Genomic DNA, 18,630 nt, shown 5'->3' with positions numbered 1-18,630 from the left:
AAAAACAGTATTTTCATTCTGGAAATAAAAAATGAAACTACTGTGTTAGAGCAGAAAAAGCCTGTCCATGATGATGAAAACTATCAGAGACACATTTTTTAAAAAATAAAGGAGGAACTGAACCCAAACCTTATTGGCTTTGAAACTTCAAATGCAAAACACATGCCCTAAATACCATGGATCGCAAGCTCTGAAAATGTCAAAGACACACACGAACATCAGCCAGACGAATGGTGCGCGTAAAAAGTGATGCTGCTATTATTCAGCTACACAAGTGAGTTGACAAACTACAAGGCTGTGTATCACGGAGGGTTGCATGACATGCACATGGTTAAAATACGGGTGTTCTTTTGCAGAGCATGGCTATCGGGAGGGAAACGCAAAGGGCACACTCTTCTCAGAGTCTAGCTCGCACAACTGAGAAATTAAACACCCCGGCTTCACTTCATTCTTTTGGCAACATCTGAATACGCGTGTTCAATCTCCTGATCGGCTGGACATGTGTTTGTGAACTCATCCCTGGCATACGCGTTGTTCAAGTACCTCCAGATGCCAGTCATCTCAGAAGGAAATTCAAAATCTCTGTATCTCTTGGCCACGATCTGAAAATGAAGAGGAAATAGTCAGAAAGGGAAAACCCACTAACGTAGGCAATGAGGTCAGACAATCCATTCTTTGAGCTGTGTAATATATCCTCTTTCTCTTTTCGCCCTACAGCCGTGCAGGCTGCCCCCAGTTGTGACTTGAGTTTGCAAGGGGCACCCTGTTCTAGGACTCAGAACAGTGGCCCTACACAATTTATCACGGGCCATCCTCGCCATCCAAACACATGAATTTGCTCTGCACGCTGGCGGGTTTCTCTTTGTGTTTCAGGGAGTTTTCTCTTCCTGGGTTCTGCTGCTGTGTTATTGTTGCCTAAAAATCCATGGCAGATTTTTTTCTTTTTTTTTTTTTTTTTGCTGTCTCTCGGCAGCATGCGGAGTTCCGAGAATCAGATGTAAGCTGTAGATGCGACCTAAGCCACAGAGGCAGCAACTCAAGATCCTTAACCCACTATGCTAGGTCTGGACTGAACCTGCATCCCAGCACTCCCAAGGGGCCACCTATCCCATGGTGCCACAGGGGGAACTCTTCATGGTGGATCTTCAGTGTAGACTGTGCCAGCCACGATCACTGTGAAGTGCCCTGTCTTTTCCTGTCTGCTGGCCTCACCTCCTGAAATCCCAAGTATCTGTGGATTTCCTCCTTCATTTCATTGTGAGTCTACCATATGCAGAGGATAGATTCATGAACCAAAAAATCCTTACCCTGGAGTTCCCACGGTAGCACAGCAGAAACAAATCCAACTAGTACCATGAGGATGTGGGTTCAATCCCTGGCCTCCCTCAGTGGGTCAAGGATCCAGTATTGTGGTGAGATGTGGTGTAGGTTGCAGTGAGGCTCAGATCCCTCATTGCTGTGTCTGTGGTCTAGGCAGACAGCTGTAGCTCTGATTCGACCCCTAGCCTGGGAATTTCCAAATGCAGCACCTTCGGCCCTAAAAAAAAAAAAAAGAAAAAAAAAAGTCCTTACCCTGATGCTCACGGAAACAGTGGATGTAAGGACACTGAGTGAGCATCATGAAAACACAACGATGAGAGAGATTTTTTTGGCTGGAAGGGCACCATTGGGGAATTCATCAGCCAAGTAGGGCGTGTATTATTGTAGGTGGTACCAGTTTCCCAAGGTTGCCTTCACAAAGTACTACAACCTCGGGTGGCTTAGCACAACAGAAATTTATTCTCTCACAGTCCTGGAGGCCAGAAGTCCAGCAGGATCCAGGTGCCCACAGGCCAAGCATCTTCTGAAGGTTCTGGGAAAGGTTCTGTCCCAGATCACCCCCTGGCTGTGGGCTTGGGGGAGCAGGACTCCGGTGTTTACACGGCGTTATCCCTGTGTTGGTGTCTGTGTTTAAATCCCTCTATAAAGACAGCGGCCCCATTGGCTTCAGGGGCCCACTGGACTCCACCATGACCTCATCTTAACTAATGCCACCTGTAAAGACCCTATTTCCAAATAGGGTCACGTTCTGAGGTATCAGGTGTTAGGACTTCAACATATTAATTGTGGGGTAGGGGGGAACACAGTTCATTTCAGAACAAGGACCTAGGGTTACAAAGGTTGGTTCTGCTCTGTTACTTCCCATTGCATTGGTTCCTAGGCTGTTTGATGATGTGGGCATAGGACTTATCACCAATTAAAAGAACTCAGATTTCAGTGGCAACAAGCCATTGATGCCGCAAAATAGGACCATATAATGTTCAGAAAGCCTCCTAAATTAACATCTTTTGTTTGAATTCAACCTTACTGAGGTTCACGTCAAGAATTCTGCTTCCCTTTTATTTGCATCTGCCTGGTTTAACTTTGCCCTTCTTTTTAATATTTCTGCGTGGATGTGTTAACATACCTGCCTCTCATAGATACAAATTTGTGTTATATTCTATGAATACTTTGCTTTCCAACTCTCTCTGAATATTTTTGCATTTGTGTGTGTGTATGTATTTCCCTTTCTGGTGGTTTAGAAAGTTGACGGTTTGATTTTACTCTTCGGGTGGTTTCCTACGTAACTTTAGTAAGAATTCTTTATTTCTTTTTTCTTTTTTTTTTTTTGTCTTTTTGCCTTTTCTAGGGCCGCTCCCACGGCATATGGAGGTTCCCAGGCTAGGGGGCGAATCAGAGCTGTAGCCACCAGCCTACACCAAAGCCACAGCAACATGGGATCCTAGCCATGTCTGAGACCCACACCACAGCTCATGGCAATGCCAGATCCTTAACCCACTGAGCAAGGCCAGGGATCGAACCCACAACCTCATGGAACCTAGTCGGATTTGTTAACCCCTGCGCCATGACGGGAACTGCAAGGCTTCTTTACTTCTTGACTTAACAACTTCAGATGATCTCTACTTGCTCCTGATAATGGCAAACGAGGAAATCCGAATACCTATACTTTCCATTTCTGCTCCCTTATCCCCCTTCCCATGACGTAAAGCACCCAAGTTGATTATATTCTGATTCACTCCTGTGACTGTACTTCCTGCTGCTGTCTTGTCTTAGTCCTGGGTTTAGATTTAAATAGATTCTATGTGTATCACCAATCTTTTTATACCACCCACCTTCTCTGTCCCCGGATTCCTATTTTATTATCATTTTTTATTACCTCATCATAGAGCAATTGTATTTAAAAAAAAAAATGGCTCAGGAGCGCTTATTTCATTGAGACAAGAAATCCAGATAAAAAAACAATTTACTTGGAGGTAACATTCTTACATCATAATTCTCTCCTTTAATCCTGTTTTCTGGGTTTTAATGTGGTCACAGGAACCTGTGAGGCGAGTCTGAATTTCGTCCTCGTGGAGGGGGCTTTACCTTGTGTTACTATTACTGCTATTGTTAGTACTATTGTCATTATCATCCTCTCCTCACCATCTGGACACCCCAAAGGCTCTTCTTTATCCTTACAGTTTCGCCATTTACCAAATACATCATAGTGTGTTGATTTGGGTGGGCAATCTTTTTCCAACCTTGGCATGTTAAAACTGAAGGTGCAGGCCATCCTTTAGTTCAAAATAAGTTCCTTTGCAGCCTGCCTTGCTTCCTTTCTCTTTCTCGTTCTCTTGTTCCTGATTATGTACCTCTGGGGGTCTCTCTAACCAGCCTTTACCTCTTGCTTTTTCTCCATTTGACTTGGGTTCATTTTCTTAGGCCCAGTCTCCAAATTCCTGATGCATTTCTGCAATGTCTTTTTCCACTTCTTGCTGCTTCTAGTACAACATTTCTGAAATTATTTTGTCTGTAGGGGGTTTTCTTCCGTTTACTAGCCTAATTTTCATCTTCTCTGTGATGTTATATTTTGATATCTCATGACTTGCCTTTGAGTTTTTTCTCAAAGAATTCATGTTCTCGCTCACTTCTTTGAGGCTGTAAAAGGATCTGTCTGGAAAGTTCTTTCATCGACTGGAGAAATCTTTATCAGATGTGTGTGTCCCATTTGCCTTTTCCTCTTTTCTTCTTTCTCTTTAATCTTTTCCTCTCCTTTTTGATCAACTTATCCACATTGAGGTCCTACTTGGATCCTTCCGGATTATTCACCGTCTTTTAATGGAAAGATCTACTGAAACTATTTCTTAAAAATAGTGTGGAGGGCAAAGGGAGTGAGACAGAACATCTGGTAGACCGATTTGGATATTCACCCTTAAACACTTGCTCATCAAACCCTGCTCTGTACTCTGCCCACGGACACATTCAGGATGGGGTCAGGGTCAGGTTCAGTGCATCCTTCACTCTGAGGCTCAAAGATGAGATAGGAGGTCATCATGGTTAAAAATGAGGCTCGGTGGTTTACGGTCTCTCTTTTGACTCATTCAGAGCTTGTTTCTCTTCTCTGTTCTTCTCAGCTCAGCAGTCTCAGAGCAGATTGCCACTTTTCTTCTCTCCTCTCCCCTCCTCCCTGCCCTGTTCCTTCGGATTAGGGGACAGTGGCAGAAGACAAAGGTGGCACCGTTGAATGGTTCCTCCTTCACCTCTGCCTCCACAGAAATCCCGGCTCTGTGGGGATGGTCTCTGCCTCTCTCGTGGCCCGCTCCATGCCCTGTCCTCAAACAAAGAAGTTTGGGTTGGGCATTTCAGGGCGGTATGATTTACTTTTAGAGACATCTGAACCTTGCTGACAACCTAGCGAAGCATGCCTAGGCTTTGTGGCACCTGGCGCTGGATAAAGTTTCTTAGTCTTTGAGTTGGTGATCCATCCTTTTCTAATTTTATAACAGGTGAAAATAGGAGTTCCCACCATGGCGAAGTGAGTGAGGAATCCAGCTGCAGCGGCTGGGTCTCTGCGTAGGTGTGGGCCTGACGCAATGGGTTAAAGGATTTGGCATTGCCGAGGTGTGGCTCAAATTTAATCCCTGGTCCAGGAACTTCCATTTGCCTCGGGTGTGGCCATTAAAAAGGGGCGGGGGGAGAAAAAAAGGTGAAGATAATGCTCTGTTTTTTCATAATGTTTTTACTGGGTTTCAGGAAGGGAATAAATGATAAATTCCTTGATTCTCTCATCTTCTTACCATAAATTCCTTTAGACTGATTCTCATTTCCTTTCAGAAGTGCTCTGTCTTGGAAGATTATTAAACTGGTTGGTATTTTGAGTGCTAAATGGCTTTGAAAATTTTGCTATTAGATCTTAGATCGGAGGGGTGAACTGCCTTGTTGTATTCTGAAGTTTACCCCCTCTACTGAAATTTCAAGTCGTCTTTTTTTGTGAAGGGGGTTAATAAGTGGCAATTAATGTTCTATGCATGTATGTATTTCTCTTGCCTTCCCCAGCCTCCAGGTGCTCCTATGATGCTGCACAAAGCAAAGCGATGACTGAAACACATTCAGTAAAGGGACGAAACCAAACGCAACGATGTAAATAACTTGCTGGAAAGGGGCTCCCAAAGGCCCACTTTGGGTAAATCCCTGATGTAGCAGGTTTGAAGGCTTGAGAGGCTTTCCTTAAATATTAGATGTTTAGTAGAGTTCTTGAAAAGAACATTCACTTGAAGGATCAGCCACATCTTCAGGGCTTGAGTTTCAAGTTGGTGCCTCTCGAGCACAGCAGGGGAGAGAGAAGAAAGACGATAAATGGACAAGAGTCGGGAAGGAGGCGAGTGGGAAGAAAATGACACGGCAGAACCTGGGGTGGCTGGAGCCCCCCAGGACATCGTTGCCACAGACTGTGTGAACCTAATTTGTACATTTCTAAAAGCCAATTAAATGTGTTATTAGAACACGGGGTCCTTGACTTGTCTTTCCCTGTGTCTTCTCTCCATCTCCCCCATCCTTCTACCAATAACCTCGCTCTGGTCCTGCCAGGATTTGAATAATAAAGATGCCCAGAACAAGGGTTGGGCTTCTTCCTGGGGCAGCTGGGGGCTCCTGAGGGTCAAGAACACAGCATGAGTGATAATGATAATAACAACTCAAACCTGATAGGCTGGGGCATGATGACAGCGGCCACAACCAAGGAGTCCAAGTGCGGGGTTATATGCCTCAAAATCTCTGCTCATTTTGTTAAGTCAGGGGCTGAATGGAGGGATTTACATTTCTAGAAAATTGCCCCAAACAACTCTTATGCCTACCAGTGTGGGAGAACCACTGGTCTAGGGAGCGTCAAAACTCTAACAATATATGACTCTTATTTCATGTTCAACCATCTTGGGAGGACAAGATGCCAAATCCGGCATCGAGCATCTGTCGGCGGCTCCCCAGCTGCAGGGGGTCAGCATGAAGAGGCAAGAAGACACACTTCTGGTCCCTCGGCAGGACAAGGCCCACCATCGCCACCACCGATGATTGACTGAGTTCACTTTTTTTTAAATTTTCTTATTTTATTTTATTTTATTTTATTTTATTTTATTTTATTTATTTATTTATTTTTGCTCTTTAGGGCCGCACTCACGGCACAGGGATGGTCCCAGGCTAGGGGTCTAATTGGAGTTACAGCTGCCAGCCTATGCCAGAGCCACAGCAATGCCAGATCTGAGCCACATCTGCAACCTACACCACAGCTCATGGCAACGCTGGATCCTTAACCCACTGAATGAGGCCAGGGATCGAGCTTGAGTCTTCATGGATACTAGTTGGGTTTGTTACTGCTGAGCCATCAAGGGAACTCCTGCATTTTTTTTTTTTTAATGATACAATAGATTTTTGCTACAATGGGATAGTCTAGAAGTTAGCAAATTGGACCTAGCGTTTCTAGGCTGATCCAACGTTTCCACTTTGTCCTCAAATCTTCTCAGCTAACATCTCTTTCTCCTCCTGAGAGGATGAGGAGGAGAAGGGGTTCTATATGGAAGTTCCTGGGCCAGGGATCGAACCTGCACCACAGCAGTGACAATGCAGGACCAAGTTCACCTTTTAATACTTGCAGATGCCACACACCATCTCCAAGCCTCCATCTCCAGGTATAATCAATGTATTCCCTCGTATTGCTTTCACACAGCTTTTCTTTAGGCTGTGGGGGTGGGACTTGAAAAGAGAAGCAGCGAAGGTGTAGAGAGGGAAGCCACGTTCACAGACCCTTTTTGAGAACTTCTGAAAAACACCCAAATTATCATCCAGGGATCTGATGCCTGGGGCTTGGCTGCCTCAACCAGAAACAAGCTAGACTTTTTAATTCAGGAATATGCATTTTAGGGGCATTCCCATGTGGTTCAGTGGAAACAAACCTGACTAGTATCCCTGAGGACACAGGACAGCCTCGCTCAGTGAGTTAAGGATCGGGCATTGCTGCCAGCTATGGTGTAGGTTGCAGATGCGGCTCGGATCTGGTATTGTCGTGGCTCTAGGGTAGGCTGGCAGCTGCTGCTCTGATTCGACTCCTAGCCTGAGAACATCCTTATGGCAAGGGTTTGGCCCTAAAAAGCAAAAAAAAAAAAAAGTCTACATTTTAGATTATTTGGATGTCTGGTCAAATCACAAGTCAAAACAAAATAAAACAAAGCCTCACTCACAAGTTCAGCACCCAAAACAGGAGGAATGACAAACCTTAATAATGTGGAGCTTGGGTAAGAGGTTACAGTCGGCTAGTGTGAGTTCATCTCCATCCAGGAACTTTCTTCCAGAAACAGCAACTTCCTCGGCGCTGTAGGCATCTATTTCATCAGGCAGAGGGCTGTTTAAGTAAGTATCCAGCTTCTTCAGGGCCTTTAACAGGTTTCTTTCATAAACTGAAACAGAAAGGCAAGCAATGACCAAGACAAGCCATGGGAGTTTGTGGCAGCTTTTTCTAGATGTCACAGAAGGAGTTGGTCCCGCCTTCTGGAGACATGGCCAGAGAACCCTGAAGAGCTGGGAAGGAGACAGGTGGATCCACAAGAACCGAACGAATAAAGGCCTCAGTTCTCCTGGAAAATAATTCTGCTGTCTACACAACACTGCTACTTCTGGAACTCATCCATGTATTCAAACATCTTTATGGAAAGCATGCATTATAGCAGAAACTGACAGAACAATGTAAGCCAATTATCATAGAAAAAATAAAAACCTAAAAAAGAAAAGAAAGCACCTATTGAAAAAAGTACCAGCAGAAGCTTCATTCATCCCGAGTCCCATAGTGTGGCAAGGAATGCCTTCGGGTGATCCTCTCCCCCTATAAATGTCATTTTCTGGGCTCCCAACCTGTAGAAGAAGCACCCAATCTCTTGAAAGCCATGTGCAGATTCAATGTGAGAGGTACTTTTTCCTTTTTTCTAGACCCAGGTTCCTCCCCGCTATGAGATGCATCAGAATCCCCAGGATCTTAGAAGAAGCCACACCAGAGGCAGAGGGGAGATCCGTGGAGGGAAAAAACAAACAAACAAACAAACAAACCATAAACCAGAAGAGGGGAGGCACTCACTCTCGTTTGCATCCTTCTTGGTGTTTTTTATAAATGCTGAGAACTTGGCAAACACATCATTTCCTGCAGAGTTAGACTCGGGGTGTTGGGTCCCCAACTTAGGGTACCTTGAAAAATGCAAAATGATAGTATCACAGATCAGCCATGTGTGAGTTGGGAGAATACAAGGTGGGGCGGGGGTGGGGGAGAATGACTTTGAGTGGATACAAACATGAAAATGGCCCCTTGGAGGTTTTCCTAATTCTTCCATCTTCAAGACTGGGAGCACTAGGCAGATTGTTCTCATCCTGGGACACAGGGCCCCACCTGGCCTTGTGGTCTTTTTTTTGCTTTTTAGGGTTGCACCTGTGACATATGGAAGTTCCCAGGCCAGGGGTTGAATCAGAGCTGCAGCTGCGAGCCACAGCTCATGGCGACACCGGATCCTTAACCCACTGAGCAAGGCCAGGGATTGAACTCAAATCCCCATGGATACTAATCAGGCTTCTATACTGCTGAGCCACAACAGGAACTCCTGGTCTTGCAATCTTAGCACCAACCCCCCAAAGGAAGATAATGGACTAGAAATCTCCCCTCCAGGCCCCCCGCGATGCTGCGTGCGAACACGTCCTCCTTACCTTCCAACAGAAACGACCCACCCCCATGACATTGGCCCACTTCCTCCCCACTTCCTGCCATCAAAGCCTAGTTGCCAAACTGCAGGTGCAGAGCAAAGAAATCCGAGCTGCCTCAGCTCAAGGTTCCTCCTCTCGCTGTGTTTTCTGTGGCACACCACAGGTACAGCTCAGGAAGTGAGGGCTGTGCCCCAGAAAACCAACACAAGCCAAGAGCCTTAGAAGGGTCTGTGAATGGGGAGAAAAGTGACAACCCAGTGGTGAACCCTGGTTTTGAGGAAGCCCACCTCGGGGGAGCTAATTTCTCCTCTAAGAACTCCTCGATCTTATTCACATCCGTCTTGACTTCACCATCAAAAGTCATGAAAGGCGGGTTGGTCCCGGGAGCCAGGTTCTGCAGGTCGGCGGGTTTCCTGGGTGGGAGGAAAGGGCAGCGTGGGTGGGCGGGCAGCCGCCAGGGTCTGCATCCTTTCCAAGGCTTAACCGTGTCCTCCCCATGTTGGAGAAACCACCCTTGAGAATTTCCAAGGCCACAGTGGGTTTACAAAATGTCCCACTGGCGATGAGAGTGTGGCCCCGTAGCCACACGGAGGTGAAGAGTTAACTCTCCCCCGTGTTACCAGCCAGGACTGGTGCTCAGACAGGCTTTTGAGAGGTTCACAGCTGACCAGCAACTGGGAGAGCAGGTTCCTCTCGTCTCCCCGCAACCTCCTCCTCCTTCCTGACTATGTCTGATCTGACTCTGCAATTACTGCTTGGCCTACACTACTCTGGGTCATGACCAAGGGTGGACAAGCCCGTGGTATCGCCCATGGGTCCTAGGAGTGTGTGTGTGTGTGTGTGTGTGTGTGTGTCTGTATCTCTGTGTGTGTCTATGTGCATGCCTATGTCTGTGTGCGTGCATCTGAGTGTGTCTGTGTGTCCTGAGTGTGAGTGTGTATGTTTCTGTGTGTGTGTGTGTCTGTATGTGTCTGTGCCTGCGTGTGTCTGTGTCTGTATCTGTGTATGTCTCTGTGTCTCTGAGGGTGTGTGTCTGTGTGTTTCTGAGTGTCTGTGTGTCTCCTGATTGTGTGTACCTGTGTTTCTGTGGGTGTTTGTGTGTCTGTGTGGGAGCCTCTGTGTGTGTAGGGAATTAGGTACAGTTAACTTCAATAATGCCAAAACCTTGCCTTACCTTTTCAAGTCCACCGTTGTCACATTAAATATAACACCCTTTAGCCAGAGAATCATAAAGAGACGCTGAGAAAACGGGCAATTTCCAATACTTTCACCATCACAACCAGCCTACAAATGGATAAAGGAATCTTTATCAGAACCCGTCTTCTAATCATAAATGACAAACTCTGCCATGCACGCACACAAACCCCTGATGAATGCTGGCTCCTGGCGATGATGCTGTAAATAGCCTTCGGAGGCCCCTTCACCCAGCCTCCAGGTGGAGGGGGAGGATGTGCACACACACTCACTGAGCATGTTCTGTCTTCCTTCCCGCCACCTCAGCACCACTTCCTGCCATGCTGGGCCTCTGGGGAGCCGTTCACAGAGGGAAAGAGCAGCGAGAGGGAACCCCCTTTGTGACTAAAGGCAAAAGAAAAAGACAGGCTCTTCCCCGCCTCCATCTCTGGAGCCTCTTTAGAAGAAACAGCTCTCTTTCCAGGACCATCATGCATAAAAACGGGCCTGCAGGAGATCCCGGTGTGGCTGCAGTGGTCATGAACCCGACTAGTATTCGTGAGGACGTGGGTTCAATTCCTGGCCTCACTCAGTGGGTTAAGGATCCGGCGTTGCCGAGAGCTGCTGTGTAGCTTGCAGAGGCAGCTCAGATCCCAAGTTGTTGTGGCTGTGGTGTAGACCAGTAGCTGCAGCTCCAATTCAACTCCTAGCCTGGGAACCTCCATGTGCCTCAAGCACAGCCCTAAACAAACAAACGAACAAAAAAAACCAGACCCACGGCCTCTCCTACCCAGACATCTTCCTCAATTTTCTCTATTATTTTCATCTTTAGAACAAGGGTTGGATTGCACAAGTTCCAGGACCCCTGGACACGGTAAAACCTCTAGGTCCCCTCATTGGACGGGGAGCATTTGTCCTGAGCAGATTGTTGCACAGCTGCCAAGGAGGGTGGGTGGATAGGAAGTAATTCATTCCTCCCTGATGACCCAAGCAGCTCACATCCACACACATCCTCCAAACACACCAAACACACACCCTCCTTCCTGTGGGTTCCCAGGAGAGGAGAAAGGCAGGTGTGGGAGACAGGAGGGGTGACAAGCAGCTTCACCCTGCTGGAAAATTCCCAAACTCTTCTTTCTCTTCCCTTCTGTCTCCACCCTACACATCTCTGACAAGGTTGCAGTATGAATAAAATGCTGCTGGAAACACCAGTCAACTCAGCCAGACTCCAATGACAGAAGCACGGCCATATTTAGTGCAGGAAACCCATTTCTACAAGCAGTTCAAAGAGAGCCGAAAGGAAAGCACTCGATCTATAACTTAAATAACAGAAGAATCAAGGCAGAGAGTGAGCTGCTGGTTTGAAAATTGAAGACAGGAAAAAAGATGCCTCAAGAAAATTGGACAGGGAGTTCCCATTGTGGCTCAGCGGGTTAAGGACCTGACTAGTATCTATGAGGACACGGGTTCCAAGCCCTGGCCTCACTCAGTGGGTTAAGGATCCAGTGTTGCTGCAAGCTGTAGCATAGGCGACAGATGTGACTTGGATCTGGTGTTGCTGTGGCTCTGGCGTAGGCAGCCAGCTGCGGTTCTGTTTCAATCCCTAGTCTGAGAACTTCCATATGCCTCGGGTGAGCCCCTAAAAAGCAAAAAATAAAAAAAAAGAAAGAAAAATAAAATTGGAAAGGAGGAGTTCCTGTTGAGGCTCAGCGGTAATGAACCCAACTAGCATCCATGAGGAGATGGGTTCAATCCCTGGCCCTGCTCAGTGGGTTAAAGATCTGGCATTGCTGTGAGCTGCAGTCTCAGATGTGGCTTGGATCCGGCGTTGCTGTGGCTGTGGTACAGGCCAGAAGCTGTAGCTCCGTTTAGACCCCTCGCCTGGGAATTTTGATATACTGAGGGTGTGGCCCCAAAAACACAGGAAAAAGGAAAGAAAGAAAGAAAAAAAGAGAAAGGAAGGAAGGAAGGAAGAAAATTGGACAGGAATTCTCCTGTGACACAACAACTAAGAATCCAGTGTTGTCACTGCTGTGGCTCTGGTTGTTGCTATGGTGTGGGTTTGATCCCTGGCCTGGGAATTTCCACATGCCAAAGAAAGAAAGAAAGAAAATGAAAGAAAGAAAGAAGGAAAGAAAGAAAGAAAGAAGGAAAGAAAGAAAGGAAGGAAGGAAGGAAGGAAGAAAAATTGGACAACTTAGGGAGTTCTTCAGAAGTGGTTCCCTGGCATTAGTGTCACCTGGAGAGGTTGGTAAAAGCAAGATGTCCCTACAAATGAAGAGAGAATAAGAGATCCCAAACCCAATGTTACAAAAGTCTTGATCAGCTGCTTCACAAAAAGATGAAATTCAAATGGCCAATAAGCACATGAAAAGAAAAAGGTTCTCAATGTCATTAGCCAGAAAAGCAATGCAGACACGAACAGATTCCAGTACACACCTACCAGAACGGCTAAAATGAAAAGATCTGACAACTTCAAGTGCAGACAGGATTGCAGAGCAACTGAATTCCCATCCCAGGCTGGTGAGTGTGCAAATTGGTACAACTATTCTGGAAAAGTCTTTGGAAGTTATCTACCCAAGCTAAACATGCATGTATGCTGTGACACAGCAATTCCACTCTCAACAGAAATGACTGCTTAGGGGCCCCTAAAGCATTTACATGAATGTTCTTAGCAACTTTAGTGTAATGACCAAAACCTGGAAACAATTCGGACACCATCAAGAGTAGAATGGGCACTTGGGGATGTGCACAGTGAGGACTGTCCCCCCAAGGAGTCATAACAGCTCCCTTGCAAATGGCCCCCTGACGCTCCTCAGACCACTCCCCACCTGGGAGGTCCTGTCGCCTCATGGCCATTGTGAAGTCTTCTACATCTCCTCCCTGTTCTGTTCTGGAGCAAGAAACAGCACAGAGGAGTTCCCACTATGGCACCGTGGGTAAAGAATCTGACTGCAGCAGCTCAAGGTCACTGTGGAGGTGTGGGTTCCATCCTCAGCCTGTTGCAGTGGGTTAAAGATCAGGCATTTCCACAGTTGCAGCTGCGTGGGTTGCCACTGAGGCGCAGATTCAATCCCTGGCCAGGGATCTTCCAAATGCCAGGAGTGAAGCCATAAAAAAATAAAAAAAAGAAAAGAACAAGAAAATGGAAAGGAAGGGAAGAGAAGGGAAGGGAAGGGGAAGGGGAAGGGGAAGGGAAGGGAAGGGAAGGGAAGGGAAGGGAAGGGAAGGGAAGGGAAGGGAAGGGAAGGGAAGGGAAGGGAAGGGAAGGGAAGGGAATGGAAAGGAAGGGAAAGAAAAGAAAAGGAAAGAAGAGAGCACAGAGCTGGGTTACAGCTTGCTGCTGGGCATCCCTCCTAAATACTGGTGCATTATTTCTTTGTTTGTTTTCTTTTCCATCATGGTTTATCACAGGATATAGGACCTTGTCGTTTGCCCATTTTAGATAAAAAATATGGAATGCTTCATGGATTTGCGTGACATCTCTGTGCAGAGGCCGTGCTCATCTTCTCAGTATTGTTCCAATTTCAGTCTCTGGGCTCTTAAAGCAGGCATCATGGTGCTTTCCTAACCCCTGCAGGCTTGGGCAGAGTCATGCCAAAAAATGGGGGGAAGGGGGAGATGAAAGCACAGGGACACAAAAGCACATATTTTGGCCAGTCCCAACTTGTTTCGCACGCAGCTTTTAAACCTCTTATTTTCAGAGCAGTTACCCTAAGCTCAGTAAAGTCTGAGATACGTTCTGCAGAGTAGGGCAATTGTTTCCTTCACTTTTTCCCTCACTTCTCTAACCTTAGGAATCCTGTTATAACACAATCTGAAGACAGCAAAGAGCCTCAAAGAGCCCAGGTGTGCTCTGCCACCTCTGGGCCTCTTGATAAAACTCACCTTGACAAAGAACCCTACGCCTGGGACCGGTTACTCTGCGGGGGCTTCTCTGCCTGGGTCTATCTCTTTAATGTTCTCAACCTCAAGCCAGTGTTTTCCCTTGAAACCGTTCTTCTTGCCTTTTCCTGAATCCTGGCAGCAACTCATTGAAGAAAAAAAACAGGGTAGGAGCAACATGTTTTATAAAATCTCAGGGGAGTTCCCTGGTGGCTGAGAGGCTAAGGATTCAGCCTTGTCACTGCTACAGCTTGGGTTCGACCCCTGGCCTGGGGACTTCTGCATGCTGTGGGTGTGGCCAAAAAAATTTAAATAAAATAACAAAATATCAAAAGGGCCTTTGGGGAGTTCCCATTATGGCTCAGTGGGTTAGGAACCTAACAAGTAACCACGAGGATGCAGGTTTGATCCCTGACCTCACTCAGTATTTTGAGGATCCATTGTTGCCATTGCTGCGGCTGCGGTGTAGGCCGGCAGCTGCAGCTCCGATTCGACCCCCAGCCTGAAATCTTCCACAGGCCATGGGTACGGCCCTAAAAAAAGGAAAAAAAGAGAGAGAGAGAGAAAAAGGGCCTTGGTCACTCAGTTCTGCACAAACTAAACCTTCTTAACAAGCTTTCCCCTTGAACTTCAATAAGGACTTAACACGGGGCCGGCAGGGGAGGGTGGGCTGATGGTCTGTGCCTCCAGCTCCAAAGAGCGATGAAAGTGACCACAGCATATCCCCCCCCACGTGGCGCTCAAACAGAATTGTTCCAAGCCATCGCGGCCGCTGGACTGAAGCTGTTAGGTATTTGAGAAGAATTAGCCAACTGCCAGGACTGCCACTAAAGCAGGATTTACATACTCAGAGTTGCCACATCTTAAATTGCTCTAAAGAAATTTCTTTTCTGTCTCGGTCTGTTGTAAATGAGGGGGTTACGGGAACATGGTGGGAGTGACTAGGACGCCTTGCTGCCTAATTTTATTACTTTAATGTGCTTCAGAGCTAGGCTGTGCCAGCAAAAATAAAGGCTAGGAGACACCACCTCCACCGCCCCTTATGGGGCAATACTGGGAGACGATGGCGCTGGTCACATTCATTATCCAGACGAGATGATGGGATAAATACACATACGTTAGGAGCAAATAACTGACACCGTTGCCATAATTGGGCTGTTTTATCGCATGCACTTTTATTTTCCAATGCTGATAATTCTCTCAGGCTAATTACACTGTGGGCTAAGATTTCTCAGCAGAGTTCTCAGCCTACGGGGAAATTTTTGTATGTATACATTTCTGATAAAATCAAATTAGGCAGTTTGAGAGAGTGTCTCTTGTTTCCACTGAAGACCCAGGTGCTTGGATAACCCAGATTCACGGGTCCGCCTTTCAAAGGCAGCTTTTCGGGGAGACCTGCAACGGTAATTCTCCTAAGAAAAGCATCGATGCCACTGACATGTTCTGATAGGTTCTGTTGGCCGAGGAGCCCAGCTGCGGCATTCGAGAACGTTGGTGATTTTGCTGAGTCCTGGCCTGTGTCCACCTCCCCCTCACAGAGGCCCCAGGGCCCACGGTGCAAAGGTTAGCAGGTCCTTTTCACCGCAGGCCCTCTTCAAATCAGAATCTCTCCCACCTACTCTTCGCACATTTAGAATTTGTGGGGAACATTTGAAACATTTTCCTTTCGGTGCTTTTTGCTTCCGGCAAATGACCTTTCTGATGCTGGGCTGGAGTTACAGGAAGGGGCAGCACCCACTCCATCTTCCGTGAAAATGACTCCTCCTGGCCACTACCTCAGAGGGACACCCCCGCCCTAGACCTAACAAGGGGGTGATGAACCCCCCACCCCCCACCCCAAGATATTCCTGGTGGCTCCTTAGCACCCCACCCTCTCCTCATCCACCTCGATGCCCTGCTGTCTTGTCTCTACCATCTTTCTAGAAATTTCCATGAGGGCCTACATTGTAAAGATAGCCTACGAAGGAAACATTTTTTTCCCTCCTCTACCCAAATGTCATTAAAAATGACTTGAGGGGTGGAGGGGAGAGAAAGGATGAGGCAATCCACTGGCAATATTCTAATTGTTGCTTTTTTGACAACTGGCTTTACACCCAGGAAGAAGGATGGTCGTCCTGTGAGCACGGAAGTTATCCTGTCCCTGAAGAAATCAGGCAGGGCTGAGGGCAAACAGCTCATTTGATCGGCTCCATCACAGGGATCTGGGGGAAATCCGTGCGTTAATGACGGGCCGTGTGTTTCCAAGATTCTGGAGGGATTTTAGGCTGAATAAGGACAGCAGCAGATTCAAGGAGGCAAGAATCAGTTTGACGCGGGAGGTTGTCGGCAGCCACCAGCATCAGTTCTCTCCCAAGAAGAACAGTGTGGTCCAAAGGGCTGGCCAGAACGCTCTTCAGTGGGCAGCTGGCCCAGGGGAAGGCTGGACAGCACATGGCCAGAGAGCAACAGCTGCAGCCAACCAGAAGGGAGCTGACCCCCCAGATCCATGGCTCACCCACGAATGTCCCCGAACGCCTCCTGTGTCCTTTGCCGAAAGCATGACGGCCTCGCATGCTTTGGGGCTTGACAATTGGACATGCCCCACGTGGCCAAGCGCAAAGGTGCTGCCTCCAAGCCCAGCAGCCAGCCCTCCCAGTCCACGGAGGGCCCCATCTGGGGCACACACCATTTTACAACTGATGCTAGGGTTTGAAGATCGCCCCTTGTGGAATGTGTGGGCCATAAACTCAACCCCAGGAGGACGTGAGCACAGGGCACTGGAGTGGTTGGTGCTTGTAAAGAGACCTGGATGTGGTGGCTGCACACTGTCCCCACCCCCAGCCTGTACCCACCAGGTCCACCTGCCATCTGGGGCAGGTCAGGACTGGGGAAACTGTCCCAAGCCAGGGACAAGGTCTGTGGGACAGGTGGGAGGTCCTTGCTTGCACCCGCGTGGAGGCAGGCAGATGAGCCAGGATCACCCCATCCCGGGACACGGCCGGGTGTCTGCAGTCAGGGACCCATCTTCCTTTACCTGGGCAGCTCCCAAGGCCCTGGCCGAGTTCCTGGCACCCAGGGATGCGACGAAGGGCCTGAATCCAGTTGATCCCATGAACCTAGAGCCTGGTCCACTTCAGAAAGTGCCTCACAGCCCTGCCCTGCTCTCTCTTTTCTGGGCCAACATCCACGACCTTTTCCCTTTTAGAAGCTCACAGATTCTCACTATTAAGAAATCACCCAAGGAGAGTGGCAGCCAACTGGAGGGAAGAGAAGAGAAAGGAAGGTGAGCTGGGGGCGGAGGGAGAGGAGGGAGGGGAGCGTTGAAGAGACACCAAGGGCCCAAGTCATGGGCGGCAAAGTCATCCCCACACCTCTTGGCCTAGTGGGGGTTTTTGGTTGGCTTGTTTTGTTTTGTGTCTTTTCAGGGCTGAGGTTGCGGCATATGGAGATTCCCAGGCTAGAGGTCGAGTTGGCTCCTGGCCTACATACACCACATCCATACCTGCAACCTACATCACAGCTCCCGGCAACACTGGATCCTTAACCCACTGAGTGAGGCCAGGGATGGAAACAGCATCCTCATGGATTCTAGTCAGGTTCTTAACCTGCCGAGCCACAACAGGAACTCCCATGCTTAGTGGTTTGACTTAAAATGCAATATTTAAATCAACCCAAGACTTCCTGATTTTAAATAATCTGTAAGTTTAAGAAAATGTGTAATTCTTTCCATTTTGAGCAACATGAGGTCTCTGGGAGACGAGACGGACCAGGGGAATAAGTGTGGAGCCAAGGCGAGCCTGTGTGAACTTGGGCCCCACTACTTTCTAAATGAGTGGCCTTGGGCAATTCATTTGTTTTCCCGAAGCCTCAGTTTTCTTCATTTAAAAAATAGGGATGGGGTTCCCTGGTGGCTCAGCTGGTTGAGGATCTGGTGTTGTCACTGCGGTGGGGTGGGTTCCATCCCTCATCCATGATCGGGAAATTCTTCCATGTCACTGGCGTGGCCAAAAAGGGGGGCGGGGGATCAAAATCTCTCTGCCTTGCAGGATCTCTGCGAGATGAACTTGAACTCTGCGAGATGGGCACCCAGTAAAGGCAGCTATTGTTGTCACCACCATCATCACCACTGTCATTACTCTTTCAAACCCCAGCGCCCCAGCGCAGACAATTATGGAAATTAGGATACCTTTCAACAAGGTTCAATGAGTGTGATTTTCATGCCAAACCGTGTAAGCCTTAAAGAAGCACTGATTTTTTTTTTTCCCTCCAAAACCTAACGCCTCCTACATCTATTCCAAGTGAAAATTAATAACTGAAGTCGTTTTTTTTTTTTAATTGCAAGATCAATCTTCGGCCGGGAGGCAAAAAAACGGCCGGGCCCTAGCCTGGCATTCCTGTCTGGGAGTTACACCAGCCTCTTGTGGGGAGAAGGCCAGACAAAAGAACATCTGGAGAGCTGGGCACACCTGATCTACGGCAGGGCCGACAAGCCCAGGGGTCCCTTTTCATGAAATGACACCAAAGGCCTTTTTTTTTTTTTTTTTTTGGTCCACCATCACCAGG

General features: G+C 47.7%; 1 protein-coding gene and 1 non-coding gene across 2 annotated transcripts in view; both read right to left on the bottom strand.

Annotated features, from left to right (window-relative positions):
- Nucleotides 1–234: 234 nt before the first annotated feature.
- The window catches only part of CLIC6 (chloride intracellular channel 6), a 51,157-nt gene continuing 32,761 nt past the window's right edge, over nt 235–18,630 (bottom strand). The window contains exons 2-6 of the mRNA XM_047796025.1: nt 10,205–10,314; nt 9,318–9,443; nt 8,417–8,523; nt 7,564–7,745; nt 235–602 (exon numbers count right to left, since the gene is read on the bottom strand). Of these exons, the coding sequence (XP_047651981.1) occupies nt 441–602; nt 7,564–7,745; nt 8,417–8,523; nt 9,318–9,443; nt 10,205–10,314 (687 nt within the window). The 3' untranslated portion in view covers nt 235–440. The remainder of the gene's footprint in view (nt 603–7,563; nt 7,746–8,416; nt 8,524–9,317; nt 9,444–10,204; nt 10,315–18,630) is intronic.
- Nucleotides 13,652–13,754, bottom strand: LOC125114090 (U6 spliceosomal RNA). Its single transcript, XR_007131693.1, has one exon. It is a non-coding gene; the product is annotated as a U6 spliceosomal RNA (small nuclear RNA).

The sequence above is a fragment of the Phacochoerus africanus genome, chromosome 1 (genome assembly GCF_016906955.1).
Source record: "Phacochoerus africanus isolate WHEZ1 chromosome 1, ROS_Pafr_v1, whole genome shotgun sequence".
NCBI classification, from domain to species: Eukaryota; Metazoa; Chordata; class Mammalia; order Artiodactyla; family Suidae; genus Phacochoerus; species Phacochoerus africanus.
The sequence above is the reverse complement of the archived record's forward strand: the minus strand, read 5'-3'. Positions and strand labels throughout refer to the sequence as shown.